Source organism: Thamnophis elegans, chromosome 2 (assembly GCF_009769535.1).
Source record: "Thamnophis elegans isolate rThaEle1 chromosome 2, rThaEle1.pri, whole genome shotgun sequence".
NCBI classification, from domain to species: Eukaryota; Metazoa; Chordata; class Lepidosauria; order Squamata; family Colubridae; genus Thamnophis; species Thamnophis elegans.
Window position 1 is genome coordinate 144,751,852 of NC_045542.1, and position 26,457 is coordinate 144,778,308.

General features: G+C 45.2%; 1 protein-coding gene across 1 annotated transcript in view; it reads right to left on the reverse strand.

Annotated features, from left to right (window-relative positions):
* Window positions 1-23,753, reverse strand: part of CPNE9 (copine family member 9) — a 73,181-nt gene extending 49,428 nt beyond the window's left edge. Inside the window, 2 exon segments of the mRNA XM_032239128.1 lie at window positions 1,196-1,236; window positions 23,677-23,753. Coding sequence (XP_032095019.1) covers window positions 1,196-1,236; window positions 23,677-23,753 — 118 coding nt within the window.
* Window positions 23,754-26,457: the final 2,704 nt, after the last annotated feature.

Below are 26,457 nucleotides of genomic sequence, written 5' to 3' on the forward strand. Positions count from 1 at the left end.
ACCGGTTGTTAAACTACTTGAATCCCATCACTACCCCAAATGATGGGAGTTGTAATCCTAACATATCTCAAGGGCATTGGGTTGGGAAAGCTCTCTTGGAAATGTAGGGAGCCATAAAAAGGATCTTGGGGAAACTTTGCAGAGATGGTTACAAGAAACATATTTTAAAGTCAGGAAACAAAGAAAAAATTAGGAAGAAATTCACATTAGCTCCACCTAACTGCCAAGGTAGTCCTTGACTTGCAACCATTCATTTAATGACGGTTCGAAGTTACAACAGCACTGAAAAAAGTGAGATGACCGTTTTTCATACTTATGACCATTGAGCATCCCCATGGTCAGGTGATCCAAATTCAGACACTTGGCAACTGACTCATACTTATGACAGTTGCAGTGTCCCAGGTTCGTGCGATCCCCTTTTGCGACCTTCTGGCAAGCAAAGTCCATAGGGAAGCCAGATTCACTTAACAACCGGGTTAGTAACTTAACAGCTGCAGTGATTCATTTACCAACGGTGGCAAGAAAGGTCGTAAAGTGGAGCAAAACTCTCTTAACAACTGTCTCGCTTAGCAACAGAGATTTTGGGCTCAATTGTTGATTGTAAGTCGAGGACTACCAATAATGGGGATGGAAGGGAAAATGTAGTCAGGCTTTCACGATTCGGTTATTGTGGCTTAAGTCAGTAAAATATAGTACCAATCAAACTTGGGGAGCTCATTTTCTGGCCTATCTCAAAAGGCACCTGAGGGCAGAACAAGAAGCAATGGGTGGAAACTAATCCAGGAGAGAAGCAACTTAGAACTGAGGAGAAATTTCCTGACAGTTAGAACAATTAATCAGTGGAACAGCTTGCCTCCAGAAGTTATGAATGCCCCAACACTGGTAGTTTTTAATGTTGGACAACCATTTGTCTGAAGTGGTGTAGGGTTTCTGCCTAGGAGGTTGGACTAGAAGACCTCCAAGGTCCCTTCCAACTCTGTTATTCTATTCTAGCAGTCTATTCTGGCTGATAGGAATTAACATAACATAGCTGAATAATATTCTTGTCTCTTCATGGTAGTTGGATGGATGATGTCAAGACTCTGTCAAAGGATGCCAGCCTTTGATTCTTGGGTGGGTGGGGCTCCCACTATATCCATCCACCATTTTGTGCCAATGCCACTATTGTTCCTATTTAGCAGCTCGGGCTACTTACCAGGATCAGACTTGGAGAAAGTGTCCATATCCAGCAGATTCCTGCGAAGACGGAGGCGCCAAAGAATGGAAAGAAAGAGCAAAGATTACCAGTGTGCAAATACAGAGCGGATAGGTGTGTAAAAAGCATAGCCTTCGCTTGCTTCCAATCAAGTTCCCTATAATAAAACCGCCCAGACCCTTCGGAGTTACCTGTGTTCTCTGGCCAAAACATTCCTTCCGTTAGGATTATAACACATCTAGATTAAGAGGCCATTAAAGGAGGTAATCAAATCTACAGCCGGTGGAGAAAAGAGAACAGAGCTAATCTGTCCTGTTGGTGCTTTTAAACTGCCATCCATTTAAGTGCTGGTGAAACACTCCCATCTATTCTGGTTTACTACTTAGTGGCAGCTTCTGTTTGATGCTTGTTTCTGGCCCTGAGCTCTCCAAACGGAGCTTTATTTATTTTGAAGATCACTTCTACCTTTCCCCCTGACCGTAAGACAGCCATTTTAGTCCAGCAGTTAAATCAGCAGGCTAGAAACCAGGAGAGTGTGAGTTCTAGTCCTGACTTAAGAGATGAAAGCCAACTGTGTGACATTGGATTAAGGTGACAGGCTGAACCAAACTATGTATTATGACATCCTGTAGACATAATATTGCTGTAACTCAAGGGCAAATCTTGAGGGGTGTTTCCAAAACTAACAGATGGCTTTAGCTGAAAGCGATAAACTATATAAGGAATTTCCTGACTTTCACTCGGGGTTCAGGCCATTCATTCTGAACCTGCACAATAAACATTTCCTTCTCTGAAAAGCTGGCTTGTGTGTCCCGTCTTTTCTACAACAGGGCCAGTCATTCTCTCGCAGCCCAATTCACCTCACAGGGTTGTCGTTGTGGGGGAAACGGGAGGAGGAAGAAATATTAGATATTTTCGCCGCCTTGAGTTGTTTAATAAACAATAATAAAGATTGGATCTAAATAAAATAATACATAAATGAAATAATAACTAGGCACTTCTTTTTTTTCTATGCAAGAGACAAACACAAATGGGGAGGCCCAATAATTAGAAACACCTTTATTTATTGGGGCTTAAAACTAGAGGTCCCACAAAGAGCAAGATATTATTTTCATGTACAAGTTGCTAGGCCTCATGATCTCTAGGCCAAGAGTGTAAGAACATTTGTTCTTTTTTAAACCATTAACTGGAGCTCCCCCAGTTGGAGCCTAATGCAAAAGATGTTTGTTTGTGTGTAATTAAATTGAGCTCAGGAATTTATTTTGAGCATCAGCATTAAAATGTGGCTCACGTTCCTTACACACACACATACACAAAAATCCGTATCTGGTGACCCCCAAGCTTCTTTTTTAAAATTTAGTAGTGTAATTTAGATTCTAGGACACAATTCCTAAAATCTAACACTAGATTCTTACCTATCGTCTCTCCATTTCTGATTTGGAAAAGAAAAAAAAATCAGAAGCTCTTGCTGTACAAATAAGAAATATCACAACAGGGCCAATGGGAATCACAAAGTTGTGAGGTTGAAGGTCTTTCACCCAACTTCCCTCAACCTCTTTCTCTCTGCCGTGCTCGGTCATCTCCTTGCCATGTCCCAGGATCCTTGCCACAAAGTTTCCAGTCCTTTGAAAACTTTCATCTTAGAAGCCAAATACACAAGTGAACCACAAGTGAAATACGTTGAAACACCTTTAGAAATGATGTGAAGATGACATGGTCCAGCCTCAAATGGTCCCCAGAAGCTCAGCATGTCTATGGAGATTCTCAGTCATCCAGGACACGGACATCCCAAAGATGCTTTTTTCCTTTTCCCTTTCAAAAGGCAACTGACTTTCTTGGTGTTTTCTTTGAAGATATCTTGGTCCACCATTCTGTGAGAACTGATAAAACTTCCAAGTCAAAAATACCAAGAAAAGTCCAGTTGCCTTTTGAAGAGGGGCGGAGGGGGAAAGCATCTCTTGAGATTGGCTCAGCATCTTCTGGAGTCACCGTAGTTCAAGAGGAAAAGGTTGAATTGACAGTATTGAGGAAATCAGGTTTATTCAATGGCTTCCTGGAAAGCTCACTTCTGCTGGATTAAGAGCTGAGGTGGCACAGTGGTTCGAGTGCAGTACTGCAGGCTACTTCTGCTGACTGCCAGCTGCAGTTCAGCAGCTCAATTCTCACTGGCTCAAGGCAGGGGTGGGTGGGTTCCGGCAGTCTCTACTGCTGGCTTGCTCGTGGGCACGACATGCGCACACGCTTCGTGCACACATACGCAGTGCGATAAAAATTGTTCTGTATGTGCAGAACCCAAAAACAAGATGGAGAACCAGTTTGGGGGTGTGGCAGGAACCAGCAGCGACCCAGGCTGCCAAACCACTACGGGTTCAGCTGAACTAGTCCGAACCGGTAGAACCCACCACTGGCTCAAGGTTGGCTCAGCCTTCCATCCTTCCGAGGTGGGTAAAATGAGGACCCAGATTGTTAGGGGGCAATAGGCGGACTCTGTAAATCACTTAGAGAGGACTGTAATGCACTGTAAAGCGGAATATAAGTCTAAGTGCTATTGCTATTAATGTTTGTGAAGTACCCATGGTTCGCCCATGAGGCCAATGTTGAGAAAAGACACGGACATGAGCTTTCTTGGGATGAGGCGACCCAGATTGGGGTCTGGGAGCCCCTTTTATTGAGATAGGACAAAGGCAGGAGGAGCAATCAGCATGTGGTTTAAGACAGCCTGTCAAACTACTATTGCTAATCTACTGCTCAGGGAAGTTCTGTCTATATATGGTCAAATCCTGGGCGTCGTTGGGTAAGGCACATCTAGAGTGAACTATCAGGATGTTATGTCTTTTAGGAGTTTGTTTTTTCCTGTGTGGTTCAGCGTGGCTGTGCATGCCCTGTTATGCACTGGGCCATGGGTGACCGCCACACCTACACAAGGAGTTATATGACAATAAATGTTAGTGGGGAACTGCCCCTGCAGGGCAGGATCAGAAGTAATTTCAGGGCCTAGGGAAGTGATGGCAAACCTTTGGGGCTGGTTGTGTCAAAAAGTGGGAAACTTGACTCTGCTGGTATGTCACCTCCACTCTCTGCCCCAACAAAAGAAAAATAATTATTTACATATTTATTTATTTTTTAAACAGAACAATTGTGCAATGATTTTTTTCTTTTCTTTTTCGGAAATTTATATTGCTGCCTATTTGCCCACGGCGATTCAAGGCAGCTTAGGGGAATATAAAAACCTCATATATAAAACAATAAAACTAATATTGATACAGTTTACATATATTTTCGTAAGGCTTTTGATATAGTAGTACATGATAAACTGCTGTTGAAATTAAGCTCTTAGGGCATTTCTGGACCTTTGCACAAGTGCAAATTGCTGCTTTCTTGTCCAACTGAGCGCAGAAAGTCAAAATAGGGAACTCGCTGTCCAATCCTGGATCAGTTAACATTGGTGTTCTGCAAGGCAGCGTTTTAGGTCCCACACTCTCCCCTCCCCCATATCAATGATTTATGTCAAGGTTCAAGGTTCATTTTATTTATATGCCGCCCTATTCCTAGCGGGACTCAGGGCGGCGCACAAACCCAAAGGAGGGGAAGGGAAACACAAGAACTACAACAAAAAGTACAGGGAATTTAAAACAACCAACAGCCACACGATTCGAGAGTGGAAGGGAACTCATCGACCCCAAGCTTGCCGACACAGCCAGGTTTTAACGACTTTTCGGAAGGCTTGGAGAGAGGTGAGGGTCCGAATCTCTGCGGGGAGCTCGTTCCAAAGCCGCCACAGAGAAGGCCCTCCCCCGGGTAGTAGCCAGATGACATTGGCTAGTAGACGGAACCCGGAGGAGGCCTAATCTGTGTGATCTAATGGGTCTTTGGGAGGTAATTGGCAGCAGGCGGTCTCTCAAGTACCCAGGTCCAATACCATGAAGGGCTTTATAAGTGACGACTAGCAACTTGAAGCGTATCTGGAGACCAATCGGTAACCAGTGCAGCTTGCGGAGGATAGGTATGTGATCAACTTAAAAGCAATTGCGTTCTTTTTGCCGATGACGTAAAATTATTCAATTCTACAGATAATTCTGTTGTTTTGCAAAGAGATCTCGACTATGTGTCTGAATGGTCATTTCTTTGGCAACTTCAAATTTTGATTAATAAATGCTCTGCTTTATATATTGGCAAACGTAAACAGAATGTCAAGTATAAGCTAGGTGGCATTGATGTAACAGATGACCCTCACTAGGTGTACTTATCTCTAATGAGTGTAACAGCATTGCTAAAAAAGCATTAAGAGCTGTACACTTAATTTTGCGAAGCTTTTTTTCTGGAAACATTGCATTCCTAATGAAAAGGTAAGGGCAAAGATTACCCTCGCACATAAGTGCTAGTCGTTCTTGACTCTAGGGGGCGATGCTCATCTCCATTTCCAAACCGAAGACCCAGCGCTGTCCGAAGACATATCCGTGGTCATGTGGCCGGCATGACTAAACACCGACGGTGCATGGAACGGTATTACCTTCCCACCAAAGGTGGTCCCCATTTTTCTACTTGCATTTTTACATGCTTTCGAACTGCTTGTTTGGCAGAAGATGGGACGAGTAACAGGAGCTCACTCCGTTACGCGGCGCTAGGGATTCGAACCGCCAACATTTCTGATCGACAAGCTCAGAGTCTTAGCCACTGAGCCATCGCATCTCTCCGTATTGCTAATTAGAGCTTATAAAACTTATGCTAGACCAATTTTAGAGTATTGTTCAACTGTTTCGAATCCTCACCATATATCTGACATCAGTACAATTGAGCTGGTTCAGAAGTATTTCAGAAGAAAAGTCATGCACTCTTCTCTACACAATAGAATTCCTTATTCAACTAGGCTTGAAATACTCGGTTTGGATAACTTAGAAATATGTTGCTTATAGTCAGACCTAGGTATTGCATGCAAAATTATAGAAGTAATGTTTTACCTGTAAATGACTTTTTCTGTTTTAATCCCAATAATACGCGCACGAACAACCGCTTTAAACTCAATGTTTAATAGTCTAAACTTGACTGCAAAAAATATGATTTCTATAATAGAGTTGTCAAAGTCTGGAGTGCTCTACCTGATCCAGTTGTCTCAGCTACAAATGTTCACAGTTCCAGTCACAAATTGACTTCCGTGGACCTTAGTTCATACTTACCATATTTTTCAGAGTATAAGACGCACCTTTTTCCCTCAAAAAAGAGGATGAAAATCTGGGTGTGTCTTATACAGTGAATACAGCATTTTTGGCCTCCTGAAACCCCGCCCTCTTTGCAAAAATGGCCGTGCATAGCCTTTAGCAGGCTTCCAGAGTGCTCCTGGGGGCTGGGGAGGGCGGAAATGAGTGAAAAACTGGCCATTTTTCTCTTGTTTTTGCACCCCCCCAGCCCCCAGGAGCATTCTATACGTCTCCTAAAGGCTATGCATGCCCTTTTTTTTGACAAAAAATGGGCCTGCTTGAGTGAAAAACGGGCCGTTTTTGGGAGGTCTGCAGAGTGCAAAACCTTTTTTTAAAAAATTGCCTCTTCAAAATCTTGGTGCGTCTTATACTCCGAAAAATACAGTAGGTGGTCAGTAGAGGGGGCGTGCGTAAGTGCACTATTGTCATTGTATTTTTATTCTCTTATTCTTGTTCTTGTTTTTGTTTGGCAAATTCCAATAAATAAATAAATAAAACTAATAAAAGAGAGTAATCATATAATAAAATAATATAATCCCTAGAACCTGCTGCACACTTCTTACCTTCAGGCGGTATCCTCTTTCTTTTGACAGGTACCTGGGTCTGCCCGAAGCATGTCCAAATGGCACAAAATCTTTGTTCTTGAAGAGGCTTTGGACAATGCTTTTCCATGGTCTTAGAAGCCTTCAAGAACCACACAAAAACCCACCTTTCCTGATTTTCAGAGGCTTTTGAGGCTTTCTGTGAGCAGTCCTCTCACCTGACTTCCAAAGGCTGTGCGAAAGCTGTTCTTCTTCTTCTTCTTCTTCTTCTTCTTCTTCTTCTTCTTCTTCTTCTTCTTCTTCTTCTTCTTCTTCTTCTTCTTCCTCCTCCTCTTCTTCCTCCTCCTCTTCTTCCTCTTGTCCTCCTCCTCCTCCTCTTCTTCTCTTCCTCCTCCCCCCTTCTCCTCTTTCTCATATATTCCCGCAAGTGCAGGGTCCACTTTTTGGATCATTGAATGAATCATTGAACACTTGACTCTCATAACAGTTTCCAAAAACGTGCAAAAACGTGCCCCATTTCTGCAGGCTCTGGAGAGAGAGAGTGCAAAAGCATGGCCATCTCACACAACTGTCAAAGAGTCCGGAAGTTGTACAAGAGGACGCTCCGTTCTCACGCTGCCTCTGCAGTCTCTGAAAATTGCACAAAAAATGGGGTGTGCTTTTGGGAACAGTTGGGTGTTGGTCAATGCTGGTGGGTCACTCAAAACATTGTGGCGTGTTAACTTTGGCACGCATGTCATAGGTTCGCCATCACTGGCCTAGAGTTTGTAATCCAGGCTGAGTGAAGCACCATGGATTGCGATAGTGGCCCCATGCTCTATAGGGGCAATTGGTCTCCTGTTATATGGGCAAAATCCCTTGAGTTCTTCACCTCTGCCATGATTATTTCCCCCTACTTCAGAAAGCCTGGCTCTTACAGGTAATCCTTGACTTACAACTGTTCGTTTAGCGACCATTCAAAGTTGCAATGGTACTAAGAAAAGCAACGGATGCCCCCTTTTCACACTTATGACCGTTTTGCTCAATGACCACGTGAGGACCCGGATTGTTGGGGGCAATATGCTGACTCTGTAAACCGCTTAGAGAGGGCTGAAAGCTCTATGAAGCGGTATATAAGTCTAACTGCTATTGCTATTGCTATTCACTTAACAGCTGCCATGATTCGCTTAGCAACCCTGGCAGAAAAGTCCGTAAAATTGGGCACAACTCACTTTAACAACCCCTTTGCCCAGCAATAGAAATTCTGCTCCCAGTTTGTGGCCCCAAAGATGACGTGTAATGAGTAAAAAGCAGAAATGAAGGGGGGGGGGAAGTGGGGGTGGGGGGGAAAGCAAAAGCGCAGAAAGAAAGAATAAAAAAGAAATACAAAGAAAACGCTTCTGTTTTTCTTTGCGGCAAGTATAAGCACAATTGCAAAGTTTATCTGATTACAAAAAAAAAAAAAAAGCTCGTTCTTTTCTAGGATCCATTTTTTTCCTCCAATCTTCAAAACTGCAAATCATTCATGCGTTTTGTTCCATCTTGTGCTAACAATGTAAAAAGGCTTTTCAGTCAACCATGAATGTATTTTCCACCCCGCTCTTATCAAAGTAGTTAATGTAGTCATCTCCATAAGTTCTATCATCTCTTCACCAGCCATCCCTCCAAGGTGAATAGCATGGAACCTTTCTATTTCTGAGCAAAGAATCAGCTCGCTGCAGCTATCCTATCGTCCTATCCTGTAGCCATAGTTTTGGTGGATTAATTCCTTCAAGATTGGGATTTATTGGGAGTTTATTGGGATTTATATGCCGCCCTTTTCCCTGAGGGGACTCAGGGCGAGATCCACCAAAGAAAGACAAGGATTGAAGCAGAGCAGCTGAGAAAGCCTCGGATATGTACAGCTGCTGTTTCTCCTTTGCAAGTAGCTACCTTGCCAATTCTACCCTCCTCTTGTGGCCCGCCAGCAGAGCTGGCAGCAGATTCTGACACTGAGAAGGTTGGGGAGGAACATGGGCCAGTCCTGGAGTCTGGGGAAGGCTCTGATGAGGGCTCTGCATTGGAGGTAAAGATAGGGCCAGGGCCGTCTTACAGTTATCAGCTGCCTTCAGAGCCGGACATCAGTGGGGCAGAAGAACAGCTGGAGCCTGTTCCCAGTGTGCACATGTGCAGACCTGCCAGACGAAGGGAACAGCTAAGGAACAGGGGTCGATTCGGGAATAAAGCCATAGATGGATAGTGAATGACCCCTCCCAGAGGGAATAAAAGATGAGCGAAAGGGGAGGGGAGTTTGCAGGAGACAATTCGTTCATTCCTACATTCTTGCCAAGTGTCTGAAAGATATCGGCCTGGCCTGATATCTCCTAGCCTGATAAAAGTTGGTAATTGTGAACTATCTTGAAAGACTGTGGGAGAGGAAAGACTTTGCTGGAGAAGAACTCACTGTGAATTAAATAAAAGGGGGTTTATCAGGACGAGGACTCAGCTTTGTGCTGCCGGGGAAGCCTAGGTCAGAACACCTCCTGTTTTCGGGCGTCAGCCACAAGGAAGGCGCTTCCATCCGACAGCTTCCCTCTGAAGCACAAGGACGGCCCAAAGACGTTCCTCTCTCTGTGTTTTGCAAAGTGGATCTAAAAATCTGATTTCCATAAAATTTGCTCAGCCCAGGGGATTAAGCGAAAATGACTGTCAGGAAAACAGGCATGGTTTAGAGATACCACTACGGTATTTATCATTGGAGTGATACGTCCATGGTATGTACAATGACGCTACCCCATTCCCACCTCTGTGGGATGTGAGTGGGTGGCATTGTTTGCAGTGGTTCACCTCCTTCCTCCAGGGCTGGTATTAGTCAGTGTTGGGGTGGGGGGAGCAGAGATTCAACACTAGGCTTCTGTTTTGCCTCATATTTCTCACGTCTCCCTATTTAACATCTAGATTAAGCCTCTAGGAGAGGTCATCCACTGGCGGCTTGGAGCTTGATATCATCAGTATGCTAATGATACTCAATTAAATATGCTCTACCCCATGTAGAGCAAGTAATATTGCTCAGTTGCTGGCTCAGGGCCTGGAGACCTTGAAGGGCCGGGATAGGAATTTCAAGCCTAGCAAGATGAAGTGCTTATGGTTTTGGCCTTGCCAGAGTCCGCAGAAAGGACACCTTGGACTCGGGATGAAGTAACATTTCTTCAAACAGACCTTGTGCGTCATCAACTTGTAGCTGACGCGGTGGAACCACTGGCTGAAAGAGCAGAAGCCCCAATGAGGATGAGGGGGGATAAAACCAGGGGTGGGCTGCTGGGGGTTTGCACGGATTCGAGCGATCCTGTAGCTAGGATTCTGCACAGTTCAGTGAACCTCCAAATGCCACTCTTGGCTGGCCACGCCCGCCCGGTTTTCTACTGGTTCTCTGAGAGGCGTTTTGCACACGTGCTGTTAGCTTTGCTCGCGTGTGCGCCCGCCGCACGTTGCTGCGCATGCACAGTTGACTGAAAACTGTTCTGCGCATGCGCAGAAACATGCTGGTGACTGCAGAAGAGACCAGGGAACTGGTTTGGGGGTATGGCAGGCCTGAGGCGCTGCTGGTTCCAGTGACCCAGGCCGCCATACCACTACCGGTTTGGCCGAACTGGTAGGAACCCACCACTGAACTCCGCCCCTCCCAGGAGTCTCCACTCGGCCCGTTCATCATGCCAGGTAAGTGCAGGGCCATTGTGGAGGCTCTGGGAGGGGGAAAAACAGGCCTACTCGAGGTTCCGGAAGTCTGGAAATGGGCTTGATTCCGGCTTCTGGAGGGCCTCTGGAGCCCGGAGGAAGCAGTTTTCGCACTTCCAGAGGCTCGAGGAAAGCCTCCGGAGCCTGGTGAGGGTGAATCCCCCTGCCATGGTGCAGAAGGCTGACTAGGCCACGCCCACCATGGCCACGCCCATCCAGCAACTGGGCAGTGAACCTGTGGCTACAATTTTTGAAGCCCACCCCTGGTTAAAACTATATTCCAGCTTGTAAATGAAGGTTCAATCATCCAGGCCAAAAGTACCATATTTTTCGGAGTATAAGACGCACCGGAGCATAAGACGCACTAAGATTTTGAAGAGGTAAATTAAAAAAAAAAAGTTTTTGCACTCTGCAGACCTCCCAAACCCTCTGCATGCCTCATTTTTTGTGAAAAAAAGGGCAAGCATAGCCTTTAGGAGGTTGGTAGAGTGCTCCTGAGGGCTGCCAGTTTTTCACTCATTTTTGCCCTCCCCAGTCCCCAGCAGCACTTTGCAGGCCTCCCAAACCTTCTGAATGTCCCTTTTTGTGAAAGGGCAGGGTTTTGGGAGGTCAAAAAATGCTGTATTCAGTGTATAAGATGCACCCAGATTTTCACCCTCTTTTTGAGAGGGAAAAGGTACGTCTTATACTCTGAAAAATATGGCATCTAAAAAAAGCTTACATCATGGCAACCAGATCAAAGTTGATTAAAACTGAGACGTTTCGTTACTCTGAAGAAGTTAATTGGATGAGTAACAAAATGCCTCACTCAAGTAACTTCTTCGGTCAAAATGAATACGTGGGTAGGCAGAGAGTGGTTGGAAAGAATCAACTCTTGCCATAGGGACTGCAGGGGGTTTCTCCCCAAAATAAAAAGCCAACATGTAAATCAGTCATCCAGGCCAAAAGTATTTAAGAAGATTAAATGATGGCAACCTAGAACCAAAATGTATATTAAACCTGAGACATTTCGTTACTCGGAAGAAGTTACTTGGATGAGTAACGAAACATCTCGCTTTTATTCAACTCTGGTTCACAGCAGTGGTGGGTTCCAGATCCTGGTGCAACCGGTACGGTGCAACGGGGCCGGGCATCCACCACATGCACACGCACAGCACGCACGCACATACTTACCGCCTGCGACACTCTGCGATGCTCCAGCTGCTCGGCGGAGCGTCGCGCAGGCGGTGTACGCTCTGTGTGCGGAAGCCCCGAATGGCTCAAATACAGGTAAGGAGGGCGGGTGGGCATGTGGGCTCTCCGGAGTACTGTACCGGTACCTGGTGCTCCCAGCATGCACCGGTATGCCTGTACCAGGGCGTACCGGTCATATCCCACCACTGGTTCACGGTTTCCATCATTTAATCTTTCTAGATATATTCCAGCTTTTAGATATACTCCAGCTGTAACCTTTTTGGATATATTCCAGTTTAGAGTCTGTTATGAGGGAGAAACATTTCGGCTCAAACCCTTATTTCTAAACTCGACATTTCCTAAAGGAAGGCATACACTGGTAAGTTCCTTGTAAACTGGTGATCGACAATAAAGAAACCTATTTGACCCATTCTCAGAGCTGTTCCGCTAGCTCGTGCCTGATCCTCCTGCTGGAAGAGCAGGTGGCAGCTGTGGCCAGGAAGGTCTTTGCACAGTTCCACCTGGTGCACCACATGTGCCCATTCCTGCATCAAGAGGGCTTGATGCAGGAAGGACTCATGCCTTAGGTCCGTGATGGCAAACCTATGGCACGCGTTCCAGAAGTGGCACGCAGAGCCCTCTCTGCTGCCACCCACGCCATTGCCCCAAGTCAGATCTCCATGCTGTTTCTTTCGTGAGCTTCTGTTTCCTTGCAAACAACGAAACAGAAGCTCATGAAAGAAAAAGACCTCACCTTTTGCTGCTGGTGTTGGGATGCCCTGCCTCCTGTCGGCCAGCTGGTCTGGGTCTCTGCTGTGCATGTACACATGTCCGCACATGCATGCATGTCCACACATCAGTGGTGGGTTGCAGGCGGTACGCCCTTGTACGGGCATACAGGTGTTTGCCGGGAGCACCAAGTACCGTTCTGGTACAGTGCTCCGGAGAACCCACCCACCCACCCACCCTCCTTACCTATATTTGAGCTCTTCGCCACTTCTGCGCATGGAGCATACAGCGCCTGTGCGATGCTCCACCGAGCAGCTGGAGCATCGTGGAGGCAAGAACGCATGTGCGCACTGCACACGCACATTCATGTGGTGGACGCTGGGCCCCGTTGCGCCGTACCGGTTGCAATGGAATCCGGAACCCACCACTGCCATGCACGTGCACATTTGCACACACGTGCACCTTTCAGTTTGGGCATGCACGCACGTGCAGTTTGGGCACTCAGTGCCTAAAAGGTTCGCCATCACGGTCTTAGGTACTTCCTGATTGGACTACTGCAAAGTGCGCTACAGGGGTCTGCCCTTGAAGACCATCCAAAAGCTCCAACTGCTCCAGCATGGAATGGCACATGCTCAGCATTGGGTGCTCTGTGGTTTACCTGGGATACCATATTAGGCCCAGGGTACCTGCGAGACCACCTACTGCCACCAGTAGCCTCCCACCGTCCAGTGCGTTCCTATAGAGTTGGCCTCCTCAGGGTGCCATCAGCCAGACAGTGTCAGCTAGCAACCCCCAGGGGGAGAGCCTTCTCTGTGGGAGCGCCTCCCTCTGGAATGAGCTGCCCCCGGAGCTTCGCATAATCCCCAACCTCCGATCCTTCCGACACGCCCTAAAAAGTTGGCTTTTCCAGCAAGCCGTCCTGGCCTGAACAGAATAAAATAAATGATTAATTTAATTGTTAATTTTAATCTAATTTTTAAATTTTTTATTGTTAATATTAATTGGGTTTGTTTTTGGATACTTTATTTAATTTCCTTTTTAACTTTTGTAATATGTGTTTTTTTAAAAATGTTGTACGATGCCCTGAGTCCTTTGGGAGAAGGGCGGCATATAAAACCAATAAACAAACAAACAATATTGTTGCATGACTTGTGCTGGCCCCCAGTTGGTTTCCAGATGTAATCTCGTGCTAGTTATCCACGATTAAAGCCTTGCATGCTAAAGGTTATTTCATGGGACTGGGTCTCCCTGGAGATACTAGCTCATTCCACTAGGTCAGATAGGATGGGTGCACTTCCCTCAAATGTTGTCACCCAGTGGGACTTTGAAGGTGTGACTTCTCAGAGACTGCCAGAATCTTTTGAAAAAGCCCCCCACCTCGCCTGAGATTCATTGGTGGGATCAGGGGTGGGATTTAGCCAGTTCGGACCAATTGCTGGTTCCGGCAATCAGTCGGCCCCACCCACCCATCCCTGCACTAGCCTGTCCTATATTCCCTTTGTTTGAAGCCCAGCTGATAGGCGTGGCAGGGCATATTGCCATGCCTCAGCTGTTTTACTCACTAGGGCTGCAGTAGAAGGTAGGTTTTAGAGCTGTTTCCAAATGCTCTGTGCACGCAGTCAGTGAACCGGTTGTTACGTCGGTTGAATCCCACCACAGGATGGGGTAACTAGCCTTTTAGCCTTCCAGTAGAACACAAAAACCTGGCTCTTCCCTAAACATTAGGCTGGGATGGGAGCTGAGACAGGGCATCTCCAGTATCTATTGGTTTTTATTTTGTTGCTAAGGATTGTGAGCTGTGCAGGATCTCTATGTGATGCAGGGGCCCATGTAAATTCTCTAAATAAATAAGCAACTCGGGAGTTCCCAAGCCTTCCTTGTTTATTCCTTATTGTGGAATTTTTCCAGAAGTTCCAGCCTATCCAGAATCTTACTTGGCTAAACCCACTTCCAGGTGACCCAAAGGCAATGGTGGGTTCCCGAACCCGTTGCAACCGGTATGTGGCAATGGGGCCGGGCGTCCACCACGTGCATGTGTGCAGCGCCCACGACGCTCCAGCTGCTCGGCGGAGCATCGTGCAGGAGCCGTATGCTCTGTCCGCGTGCGCGAATGCCCTGATCAGCTCAAATAGCGGTAAAGAGAGCGGGAGGGAGGGGTCTCCGGAGCACCGTACCAGAATGGTACCTGGTGCTCCCAGCAGGCGCCGGACGTATCCCACCACTGCCCAAAGGTGCTTTTTTTCAAAGGGCAACTGGACTTTCTGTTTTTCCTTTGAAGACATTTCGCTTCTCATCTAAGAAGCTTCTTCAGCTCTCACCCACCTCCAGGGGAGTGAGAACTGGTGATTTTTAAAAATTATTTTAGCCGAGCTACCTTGTTCATCAGTGTTTTTCAATTTTACCTTAACTGTAAAAATTAAAGGAAAAGATGATTCAGATTATTTTACAACATGGGAACTATTTTACAATTGATTAAATGACAGATATTGAGGTTGGAGGAGTGGAATTAGGTGAAATATGGTTTACATGAGAAAGAAAACCAGCTGAGTAAATATCTTGATGGTGGTATAATCGATACTATAATGGAAGATAGTAGACGTTGTAAAGATATTATCACATATTTGTGTGTATGTGTGTGTGTGCATATATATATGTGACTTTAAATATATATATATACACACACACACACACACACACACACACACACACACACACACACACACACACACACACATATATATATATATATATATATATATATATATATATATATATATATATAAGATTTTTACAACCCCTGGTAAGCCCCAATTATGGGAGGAAGCTAACTGCTTCCATCATCTGTCAATCGGCTCGTCACAAGAGTCCATCACGACAGAAACCCAATATTTTTACTGTTGCCTTTGTTATATTTGTGTTTTTTTTAATTTTATTTGTGCTGATAAATAATTTATTTATTTATTTATCAGCACAAATTAATATATTAATATATATATATATGGTATGTATGTATGTATGTATGTATGTATGTATGTATGTATGTATGTAGGGAGGGAGAGAGAGAGAGAGAGAGAGAGAGAGGAAGGAGGATGTTTTTATCTTAATATCTTGGACACACTGCTCAACCACCATCTAAACCAGTGTTTCTCAAAGTTGGTCATTTTAAGATATGTGGACTTCAGCTCCCAGAATTACTCAGCCAGTTATTTTGATGTTTCTAATTCTATACATGTTACTCACTAGTAATGCACAATTCTTCCCAATACAGCGTAGGAGAGTACTTGGTTTTGCTACTTTTTCACCTTTCCTTTAACCAAGTTTAATAAACAGGAAATCCTCATTTAGCAACTGCCTCATTTAGCGACCATTCAGAGTGACAACAGTGATGAAAAAAGTAACTTTGAGACTGGTCCTTGCTTTTATGACCTTTGCAGATCTGGAAAGCAAAGGAAAGATGAAGTAAGATCATAAGCACAGTCTTGGTTCACTTAGTGGCCACTTCACTTAACCAACTCGCCAGTTCCAATTGTGGTTGCTAAACAAGGACTTTCTATATTATGGGAAATTGTTATCTATTGCTAATTTCATTGCTATTTTTACCACTCCGGGAGGCTTTGCTGCTATTCTTTCAGAGCAATTGATTAAACTTGTTCTTCCTGAGGAGAGGGTTGAGTTCCTTACATGTTTCTGCTAATGTAGCTGCTTATGTTTTTATTTATTTATTTGATTTGTCAATCATTTACAAGATAATAGGTATAAGAATAAAAATGAGTATGAACGAAATGGGTACGAATAAATGGGGACCGTAGGACAGGGATGGTAGGCACGCTGGTGCGCTTATGCACTTCCCCTTTACGGACCTCTTAGGAATGCGGTGAGGTCAACAGTAGACAGTTTAAGGTTAAAGTTATGGGGGTTTGAGGATGTAACAACGGAGTCAGGTAGAGCATTCTAGGTGTTGACCATTCTGTTGCTGAAGTCGTATTTTCTGCAATCGAGTTTGGAGCGGTTTACATTGAGTTTGTATCTGGTGTGTGTTCTTGTATTATTGCGGTTGAAGCTGAAGTAGTCATTGACTGGTTGGATGCTGAAGCGGATAATTTTGTCTACACTGCTTAAGTCCAACCATAGGCGTATAAGTGCATACTTATAAGTGTATCATGTACATAATTATTACAGCATATTTCTTTTGAGTATAACTGTCATGATGACACCAAGACATTTTCGTATGCAAACATCCACCTTTGTTTTAAGAGGGCTAAGAACAAAAACTATAGCCAAAAGCAGAGTAGCCATTCCAAAAGCAAAAAAATCTTGGATGGTATGAAGCTGCAACCATCCTCTCGGGAAAACCATGTTGATTGACAGTAATAAGTGGGGTAATTGATAACATTCAAGAATCCAGGCTGGAAAAGACAACTCACTATTGCATATGTAATATACATAGGTGCTGTGGCCCAGCAGGAGCCGTTGGAGCTGCCACCAGACTCCGACAGCCAGGGGCCCTATGAGTCGGCCCTGGAGGATGTGGAGGACCCTGGACAGGGTTCCGACTCCGAGCAGGGCGCAGAGAGACTGATTGACCACCAGGTGGCGCCTGAGCATTGGATCATTGGGGAGGAGACAAAGGAGAGTGATCCAGAAACCAACAGTGAGTTGTTCCGGGATGCAAGCCGTCGAAAAGCTACTCGGAGTCAAGAACAACTACGTAATTACAGGAGGTAATTATGCTCAGCTGATGGGCATTAGGCTCGTCTCCAGACTATAAAAAAGACTGCTTGTGTCACGCCCTTCTTGCAGAAGTCAACGCTTTGACTAAAGAGAAACTAACTTGGCAGGCAGGATTGTTGCCAGAGTTAGTCTGAATTGCTGCCAAGGTTTGTCGGACTTGCTGACAAGGTCCTTATCTGTTTGTTTACTTGGCTTTCAGCCAACGAGATTCTGGTCTTGTTATTACAGGACATTCCATTTAAGTGTGTCTTGGCTTTCGTTACTGGATGGAGGAGGGAGTCAGAACACATAGGTATGTCTGTCAGTGACAAATTAAGGCTCACTGGTGCCCTAAGCACTGACAAATTTTGGTGTCCCCTTCCTTTGTACAAACTGTACAAATCTTCATTGGGTTTTTTCTTTCTTTCTCAACTTTGTGGTGCCCCCTTTGGGCCTGGTGCCCTAAGCATGTGTTTAGACTGCTTAATGGTTAATACACCACTGATGTGAGTGGCACAATGACCCATGATGCATGTTATAAGACAAGAGGTGTTGTAAGTCCATCTTTTTCTTTAACAAATGTTAAAACATGTGGTAAATTAAATCTACTTCTATACACTAACTGGGTTTGTACAACACACTTAATATAGGTGTGCACCAACAAGCTTGTGGTTAGAATGCAGTATTGCAGGCTAATTCTGCCCACTGCCAGGAGTTCGATCCTGACCGGTTCAAGGTTGACTCAGCCTTCCATCCTTCCCGAGGTGGGTAAAATGAGGACCCAGATTGTTGGGGGCAATAGGCTGATTCTGTAAACCACTTAGGGAGGGCTGTAAAAGCACTGTGTCATGGTATATAAGTCTGTGGTACGTATTGCTATTGCTAGTATGTCCAGTTAAAGATGTCTCTAGCTGACTTCACATGACAAGAACGTTACTGTAAAGGATTTGGCATGTGGGACAAATGACTGTTCAATGTAGTGTGTGAAACAGAAAATGGATTAATTCAGCAGTTGCACTAATCATGTAAGAACCTAAATACATTACGAACCCAGGATGTAAAATACTGCATTTTTCAGAGTATAAGATGCACCTTTTCCTCCAAAAAAGAGGGTGAAAATCTGGGTGCGTCTTATACAGCATTTTTTTTTGCCTCTTGAAACCCTGCCCCCATGCATCCCATTTTTTGCAAAAATGGATGGGCAGAGGGTTTGGGAAGCCTGCAAAGTGCCCTTGGGGGCTGGAGAGGGCAAAAAGATGCAAAAAAGGGGGCATTTGTCTTCTCTTTAACAACATTCAGGACAGGAGCTGTGGTCTATTCATGTTGATCTTCACTCCAGAGATAGCAACTGGACTGGACCAAGGTTGCCACAAGGCTTCCTAGTTAAGGAGGATTTCTGAATTTTCCCTCCCTTCCAGCCTAATTTCACCCACTTCTGCTGTGAGGGTTTGTCTGAGGGCCACTGGCTCTGCTGCTACAACAACAGCAATTGCGGATTAACCCAGGCGTCTCTAACCTTGGCAACTTTAAGACTTGTGGACTTCAACTCCCAGAATTCCTCAGCTGAGGAATTCTGGGAGTTGAAGTCCACAAGCCTTAAAGTTGCCAAGGTTGGAGACCCCTGGCATTAACCTGTCTAAAAAAAAACACCAGGTTAGAGAAGACTAACCTTAGCTTAGCCAAATCTAAACATGAATTTGAATATGACTTCATGGGTGGCTCTATTGTACAAAACAGGTCCTCAATGTACCACCACAATTGGGGCCAGAATTTTCATTGCTAAGCAAGGCAGTTGTTAGGTGAGGTGTGCCCGACTTCACAACATTTTTTAAAATTGCCATTGTTGTTGAGTTGTTACAGTTGTTGTTTGGTGAATCCAGCTTCCCCCATTAAGTTTGCATGTCAGAAACTGGCTAGGAAGGAGATGACCGCAGGATACTGCACCATCATACAGTTAATAAAATGTCAGTTGCCAAGCACCTGAATTTTGATGATGTGACAATGGGGATGTGCGACAGTTGTAAGTTGGAGAGCTGGTTGTAAGTTACTTTTTCAGTGCCATCGTAACCTCAAACAGTTGCTAAACGGATGGTTGTCCCACAGGTGCTTTTTTTCAAGAAGCAGCTGGACTTTCTGGTTTTTCTTGGAAAACCTTTTCGCTTCTCATCCAAGGAGCTTCTTCAGCTCTGACTGGATGGTGGGGAATGGAAGGATTCAGAATCCAGTCAAAGTTTTATACCCTGTTTCCCTAATAATAAGACCTCCCTGGATAATAAGCCCAATCGGGCTTTTGAGCTCATGTGCTAAAATAAGCCCTCCCCCCAAAATAAGCCCTCCCTGAAAATATTGCAACACAGCACCAGCCATGAGATGACCATGCTCACCACCTCCTGCACCTCAAAAATAATAAGACCTCCCTGAAAATAAGGCCAAGTGTTTATTGGGGGGGGGTGTCAAAAGAAAATAAGACCCTGTCTTATTTTGGGGAAAACACGGTAGGACCATACTTGACTTTTGAATGGCATGGTGTGAATTGCCAGAAAACAGTGGAAGAAGATACCCAACCATAATTCACACTATTCAATGTCACTCAATAATCTGTGGGGTAGCTACCAAAAATAAAATTACCTATTTTTTAAATGGCCAGATTTTAGGGGGATTCTCTCTTCAAATCTCATGATTTTTCAACCTTCATAGCTAAAATCCTTCCTGTCTTATTTTTGGGAAAACACGGTAGAAACTATACATTTTAACATCTTTATCATATCTTGATTGTATTTGCATGGGCAGCCACCATGCTAAATCAATCCCTTGAGTTTTCAATTCTTGCTTAGTTTTAAGTTCCCCTTTTTCATTCAAAATGTCTTTATCTCTTGTAATTTTTTCCCATGTTAACAACATTCGGATGTATCAACGACTCCGTCGTGGGGAGCCAGGCTGGTATTTTCATATAATGCTTTTCTTTGATTTTTCCCCAAATGAACAACAAAGCCTTTCTAACATAATGTCTGTGAAAATATCTACGTGTTTTATTTTCCCCATACCATAAAAATGCGTGCCACCCCAGCTGAAGATCATGTTAATAATCGTCTATGCCTCAAATTTATCCATTCTTTCACCCTTGTGAGAACAGAAGCCTGGTAATATAGCTCCCGATCTGGCAACCCAAAATCTTTTGTTTTTAGAATCTTGTAACATTTTCAAAGGTATGAGAAAGATGTTAAAACGTATGGTTTCTATAAAGAACCAACAGAATTAGAACTGATATTAACAGGGACAGATGAAAAATTAATTCAAAAGAATCCAGTCAGAGCTGAAGAAGCTTCTTGGATGAGAAGCGAAACGTCTTCAGAGAAAAACCCAGAAGTCCAGTTGCCTCTTGAAAAAGCACCTTTAGGAGAACCATGACCTGGGTGACTGAGAATCCCCATGGACATGAAATGAATGGATGTGAATTGAGGACTACCCGTACTATTGTACAGTAGGCCCACCTTTGAAGTTCATTGGAGTCCTCAGTAAGTTTCCTTCTCTGTTTGCCATCCTTAAATCTCCCTTTGCCATCTGGGTGGCCCAAATGATGCATAAGTCCAGATAGTCCTAGACTTACAACCATAATTGAGTCCAACATTTGTGTTCTTCAGGGAGACATTTGTTAAGTGAATTTTGCCCCATTTTTCTTGCCCCAGTTGTTAAGTGAATCACTGCAGTTGTTAAGTTAGTAACCCGGTTGTTAAGTGAATCTGCCTTTCCCCATTGACTTTGCTTGTCAGAAGGTTGCAGAAGGGGATCCTTTTTGATGACCCTGCTGTGACCTTGGGACACAGCAACGGTCATAAATATGGAACCCGTTGGCTGAATTTTGATCCTGTGATCATGGGGACGCTGCAAAGGTCGTAACTGTGAAAAACAGTCATGAGGCACGTTTTTTAGCCCTGTTGCAACTTTGAACGGTCACTAAACAAACTGTTGTAAGTTGAGGACTACCTGTATAAGAAGTACCATGGAAAGTATGGTGCTCACAGCATTCTCAATCTCTGCAACGGCTTCTCATTTGACTTTTGCTTGTCGGAGGCTTGTAAAAGGGGATTGCATGATCCCCGGCACACTGCAACCTTCATATATATGAACCAGTGGCTCAGCGTCTGAATTTTGATCAGATGACCATGGGGATGCTGCAACGGTCGTAAGTGTGAAAAGCGGTCAGAAGCCACTTTTTTTCAGTGCCGATGTGACTTTGAATGGTCACTCTACGAACTGTTGTAAGTCGAGGACTCGCTGCATTTTCCTAAAAACATCCTTCCCCACCTGAGAAACTCAGGAACCCCCAAACATCACAGCTGAAACATAAAAACATAGTTGTGCCTGAACTGATCCCTTTGAATTCAGCCTACAATGGCAAGGGGCAAGCAAAAATGCCTTTGGGATAGTCAAGAGTAGAAGGGCAGGCATCCCCGTCACTCCTCCCCAGCACAGAGCTGCTAAATATGAAGCCAACTTTTACCTCCCTTGACTAAACAGATGTCCTGTGCACTTACCTTCCTCCTCGGCACCCTACTCTCTGCTTTATGCAGACTTGCCATAGGTGACAATGACACCCCTTGGCCTTGTGGCACCAAGGGTCACCCATGCTTTACCATTCCTCATGGGAAAGAGGTCCCTGCTCTTTTCCTACCAAAACGGAGGGATGCTTATCGTTGGTGGGATCTCCTCTTCTCTCCCTGACTGAAGGCTTCTGTTCTCTATCCATTCAGATCTATTTTTAAACCCAGCCTCCAGGGGCCAGGAACGATTCACTTACAGCACCGCTGCGGTACAGGCCTTCTCTCCCTGCAGCTAGGCTCCCCCATCAGCCTTCCCAATCGACTTATATACCTGGCTTCCTAACCATTCGGAGCCTGCAAGGGCCAAAAAGGCACAACTCTTGCCTGTCTTCTCAAATACGGGGCACAACACCCTGCGGGAGAAAATACCCAACATGCATCCAACCGGGGAGCCTATGGGATAGTATAAAGATTTTTGCTATCTTCTATTAAGCTGTTGGAATAACTAGTCCGAGTTGGGTAGATTGGCCAAATGAACACACCACAAATGCCAGAGATCATTGTCCCTGCTTAATTTCTGACAAACGTCCAAGCTGACATTCATAGGTTGTATTCATGGGTACTGAAACATGGATTCAAAGGCAACAGCATTTAAACATGAATATTGGGAGGCAACAGCATTGACACATGAAGCCAAAAAAAAGTGAAGGGGAACAACTGTATGGGTGTTTTGAAGTTTTGACTACTGGAAATTCTTTTTGTCTCCAATTTCTGGGCTTCTCACAAAAGCTAATATATGCTTTAAAACTTTTAATCATGACGAGTAGAAAGATTTTTTTTTTCTATGAAGGGATTTCAGGATTTTGCCAAATTTATTGGACATGCCTTGCAGAGTCAAGTTTAGAACTTTACATGGAACTCTGTGTAGGTCACATTCTTTTTTTTAAAAGAATGTATATATTAACATATCAGACTGAACTTAAAACAAAATAGGCTTGAAATTTGCAAAGAAGCCCTGATTGTAGTTAGATCTTCATTAGTAAAGAACAATTCTTCTTGTTAGGGATAAGATGGAAACTGTGATATTTGATTTATCCCCAGCCTTATAATTCAAGTGCATGATATTTTGCCTGTAGTACAAGATGGAAAATATGAGTGAAATATGAGTGCCTGCGATGATATTCATAAAAGGCAACTAGTGTGGGGGGAAAACCCACCTAATTCCCAAATAATGAGAGAACATAAATATGCACAAACTAGCCACTGCCAACACAACACAAAATGGGTAGCTGCTTGTTCACTCTACTCTATACATGGAAGATGAACAATGGGTTGAAAAAGTACACGGAACCAAACAAATGCAGAATAGGTGAAGAAGAGAGTTGACAGTACATGCCCACAGAAATGCCAAGAGTAAAAGACGCCAAGCATTACACATATACAGAAAAGAAACTCTGGTTTATGTGCAAGCACTCACAACCCTGGTTGTACCCCACTGGACATAAAGCAGCCTATATAAGAGTGTCACACCTCAACTGGACGCATTCCCCAATCACGAAATGTATTGAGTGTTTAAACGACCTACTTGCACACTGTGTTCCACATCCCACACACACCCAGCAGGGATATTCACCATACACTTTTGTACAAAAAACCCCACCAACAACCACCACCACGCCGGGCTGCTCCTGATCGCAGTTTGCACAGTCTTCATGCAGGTTCCCCAGCTAAGAAGCATAGCTCTCCATCCCATTGCCCTCCCCCCGCTCCCACATATCCAAGGAAGGTGAGTTGAGATCCAGCCAAGCTTCCCGCGGTGGGGCTAGCAGATCAGGGGTCGTCGGGGTTGGGAGCTTCTCTTTCCTTCCTCCCTTCCCGCGGGCCACTTCCGCACTCACCTGCAGGATACGGTGAGCTCCACCTTGGTGGCTGGCACTCGGGAGGGAGCGGACTCCAGGTCTCCCGGAGACGCCATCTCCGCCGCCAGCCTCCAGAAGCGCTAGGGGGAACGCGGGGCGCTCTCCATGGGGCGGGAAGGCGCAGGAGGCTCCGTCGATCGCTCCGGCTCCGGCTTCTTGCTCCGTCTAGCCGCGCCAGGTGGCAGCACGTGTTGCGTATTGGGGGAGGAGGACCCAGAGCCGGGTAGGGCCACGACTCTCCCGCCCTTTCTTTCCGCCGCGCCCCCGCCCACCGCCGCGCCTAGGAACTGTCCGAGGTGCTGAACCCATCGGCGGCTGCCGCTTGTCGGAGAGTCCTTCTTGCCTGGAGAAAGGGCGGCCCCTCCCTCAAAGCCCTCGCAGCTCCGCCTCCACGAGAACGGAGAGAGAGAGAGGGAGGTTGCGGGGGGGGGGGCGGAAGGTATCAGGCAGGGCAGGAGATCGAGGCTCGTCCTTCCTTTCCCCTTACCGTTTCTTTCTTGCCCACCCACCCCGCTTCCAATTTGAAAGGTCCGCCGTTGTTCATCAGATGCCTGGCAGGGGCTACTTGGAGGAAGCCGGAGGAGTTAGCCCAGCGCTCGCTCTGAACGCTCGCTCAAAGCCATCCAAGCGGGAGGTGAAGAGTAAGAGAAGGGATCTGGGGATCGGAAGTCCGTCCTAGCTGGGACTTTTTGGGCGATTGTGATAAACTTGGGGAAGAAGAGAGACGTTGTAGCTGCCTCACGGGTGTCTTAAAGATAGAGGCAGAGCGCGGCTGAGTTTTGGGAACGGAGTCTCTGCCTGGGAACGGCAATTCTCTTTTATTCGGGAGGGCAGGCTACCCGCTCAGCCAGGGTGCTGGAACACGTTAGGATTACTGTCTGATTTATTGCAATTGGTCCGAGGCCACGAGGGGCCAGGGAGCTTATTCTCAATTATGCTGAGGACGGCATCCTTGAAGAACGCCATGGCATGCATGCAAGGCTCTGGGCTCGCCCAGAGACAGAAGTTCAGTTTCATAACTAACATGTTCGAATTGACTGTTGGTCCTGGATTCCCTCAGTGTCACAGCGGTACATCAACCAAGTGAAAAATAACGCGCTTGATACAGAATCAGCATTCTGCCCCAGCCCCTTTTATGAACCCCTGTCAAGTTTCTTTTTCTTCTTTCCTTTTCCAAGGTCCCAATTCTGCGGTGGGTAATAATTACCCTCCATTAAAGGTGGGGAAAATGAGTGTGATTCTCCTGCAATAAAATACACGCAGTTCTGGCAAAGGAAGCAATTCCAGCTTCAGTGTGAGGTTTGATTTTTTTTTTCTTTTTAACAGCTTAACATCATGGTGCTTTTGCTCAATCACCTCATATCAAAGTTTAGGGGGGGGGGGACATAGCGTAGAAAATTCCTGCCATTAATAGGCTTCATTACCGAGGCTATATAAATCAAGAGGAAGGAATAGACTGATTGGGTTCATCAGGAAAGAATGTGACCTGATTTCATCAGTGGCTCCATCTTAGGAATAACACGGCAGCAGCTTTATCAGCCTACACCTGGTGCTCTCCCATGAATCTCACTCTGCGTGATCTATGGCAACCGACTTTGGGAATTGGGCTTAAGATACAGGAGGATCTTGACAAACTTGAACATTGGGCGCTATCTAACAAAATGAAATTCAATGGTGAAAAGAGTAAGGTTCTGCATTTAGGCAAGAAAAACGAAATGCACAGGTACAGTATAGGTGGTACTTTGCTCAATAGTAATAACTGTGAGAAGGATCTTGGAATCCTAGTGACAACCATTTAAATATGAGCCAGCAGTGTGCAGCAGCTGCCAAAAAGGCCAACCCAGTTCTAGGCTGCATAAACAGAGGGATAGAATCAAGATCACGTGAAGTGTTAATACCACTTTATAATGCCTTGGTAAGGCCACACTTGGAATACTGCATTCAGTTTTGGTCAGCACGATGTAGAAAAGATGTGGAGACTCTAGAAAGAGTGCAGAGAAGAGCAACAAAGATGATTAGGGGACTGGAGGCTAAAACATATGAAGAACGGTTGCAGGAACTGGGTATGCCTAGTCTAATGAAAAGAAGGACTAGGGGAGACATGATAGGAATGTTCCAATATCTCAGGGGTTGCCACAAAGAAGAGGGAGTCAAACTATTCTCCGAGGCACCTGAGGGTAGAACAAGAAGCAATTGGTGGAAACTAATCAAGGAGAGAAGCAACTTAGAATTAATGAGAAATTTCCTGACAGAACAATTAATCAACTGAACAACTTGCCTCCAGAAGTTGTGAATGCTCCAACACCGGACGTTTTTAAGAAGATGTTGGATATCCATTTTTCTGAAGTGGTGTGGGGTTTCCTGCCTAAGCAGGGGGGTGGACTAGAAGACCTTCAAGATCCCGTCCAACTCTGTTATTCTAATTTAAAAATTAAAATTGCAGTCTGAAACCTCTTGAGGGCCATACACCTATCTATGGATAGAGATATCTATAAGTCATCTACTCCAGCTATCTCAGAGGCTTTGGACTGCAAACTTGAGAGACCGCCTGCTGCCAATTACTTCCAACAGACCGATCAGATCCCACAGATTAGGCCTCCTCCGAATTCCATCCGCCGGCCAATGTCGACTGGCGACTATCCGGAGGAGAGCCTTCTCTGTGGCTGCTCCGACCCTCTGAAACGAACTCCCCGTGGAGATTCGAACCCTCACCACCCTCCAGGCCTTCCGCAAAGCCCTTAAAACCTGGCTATTCCGACA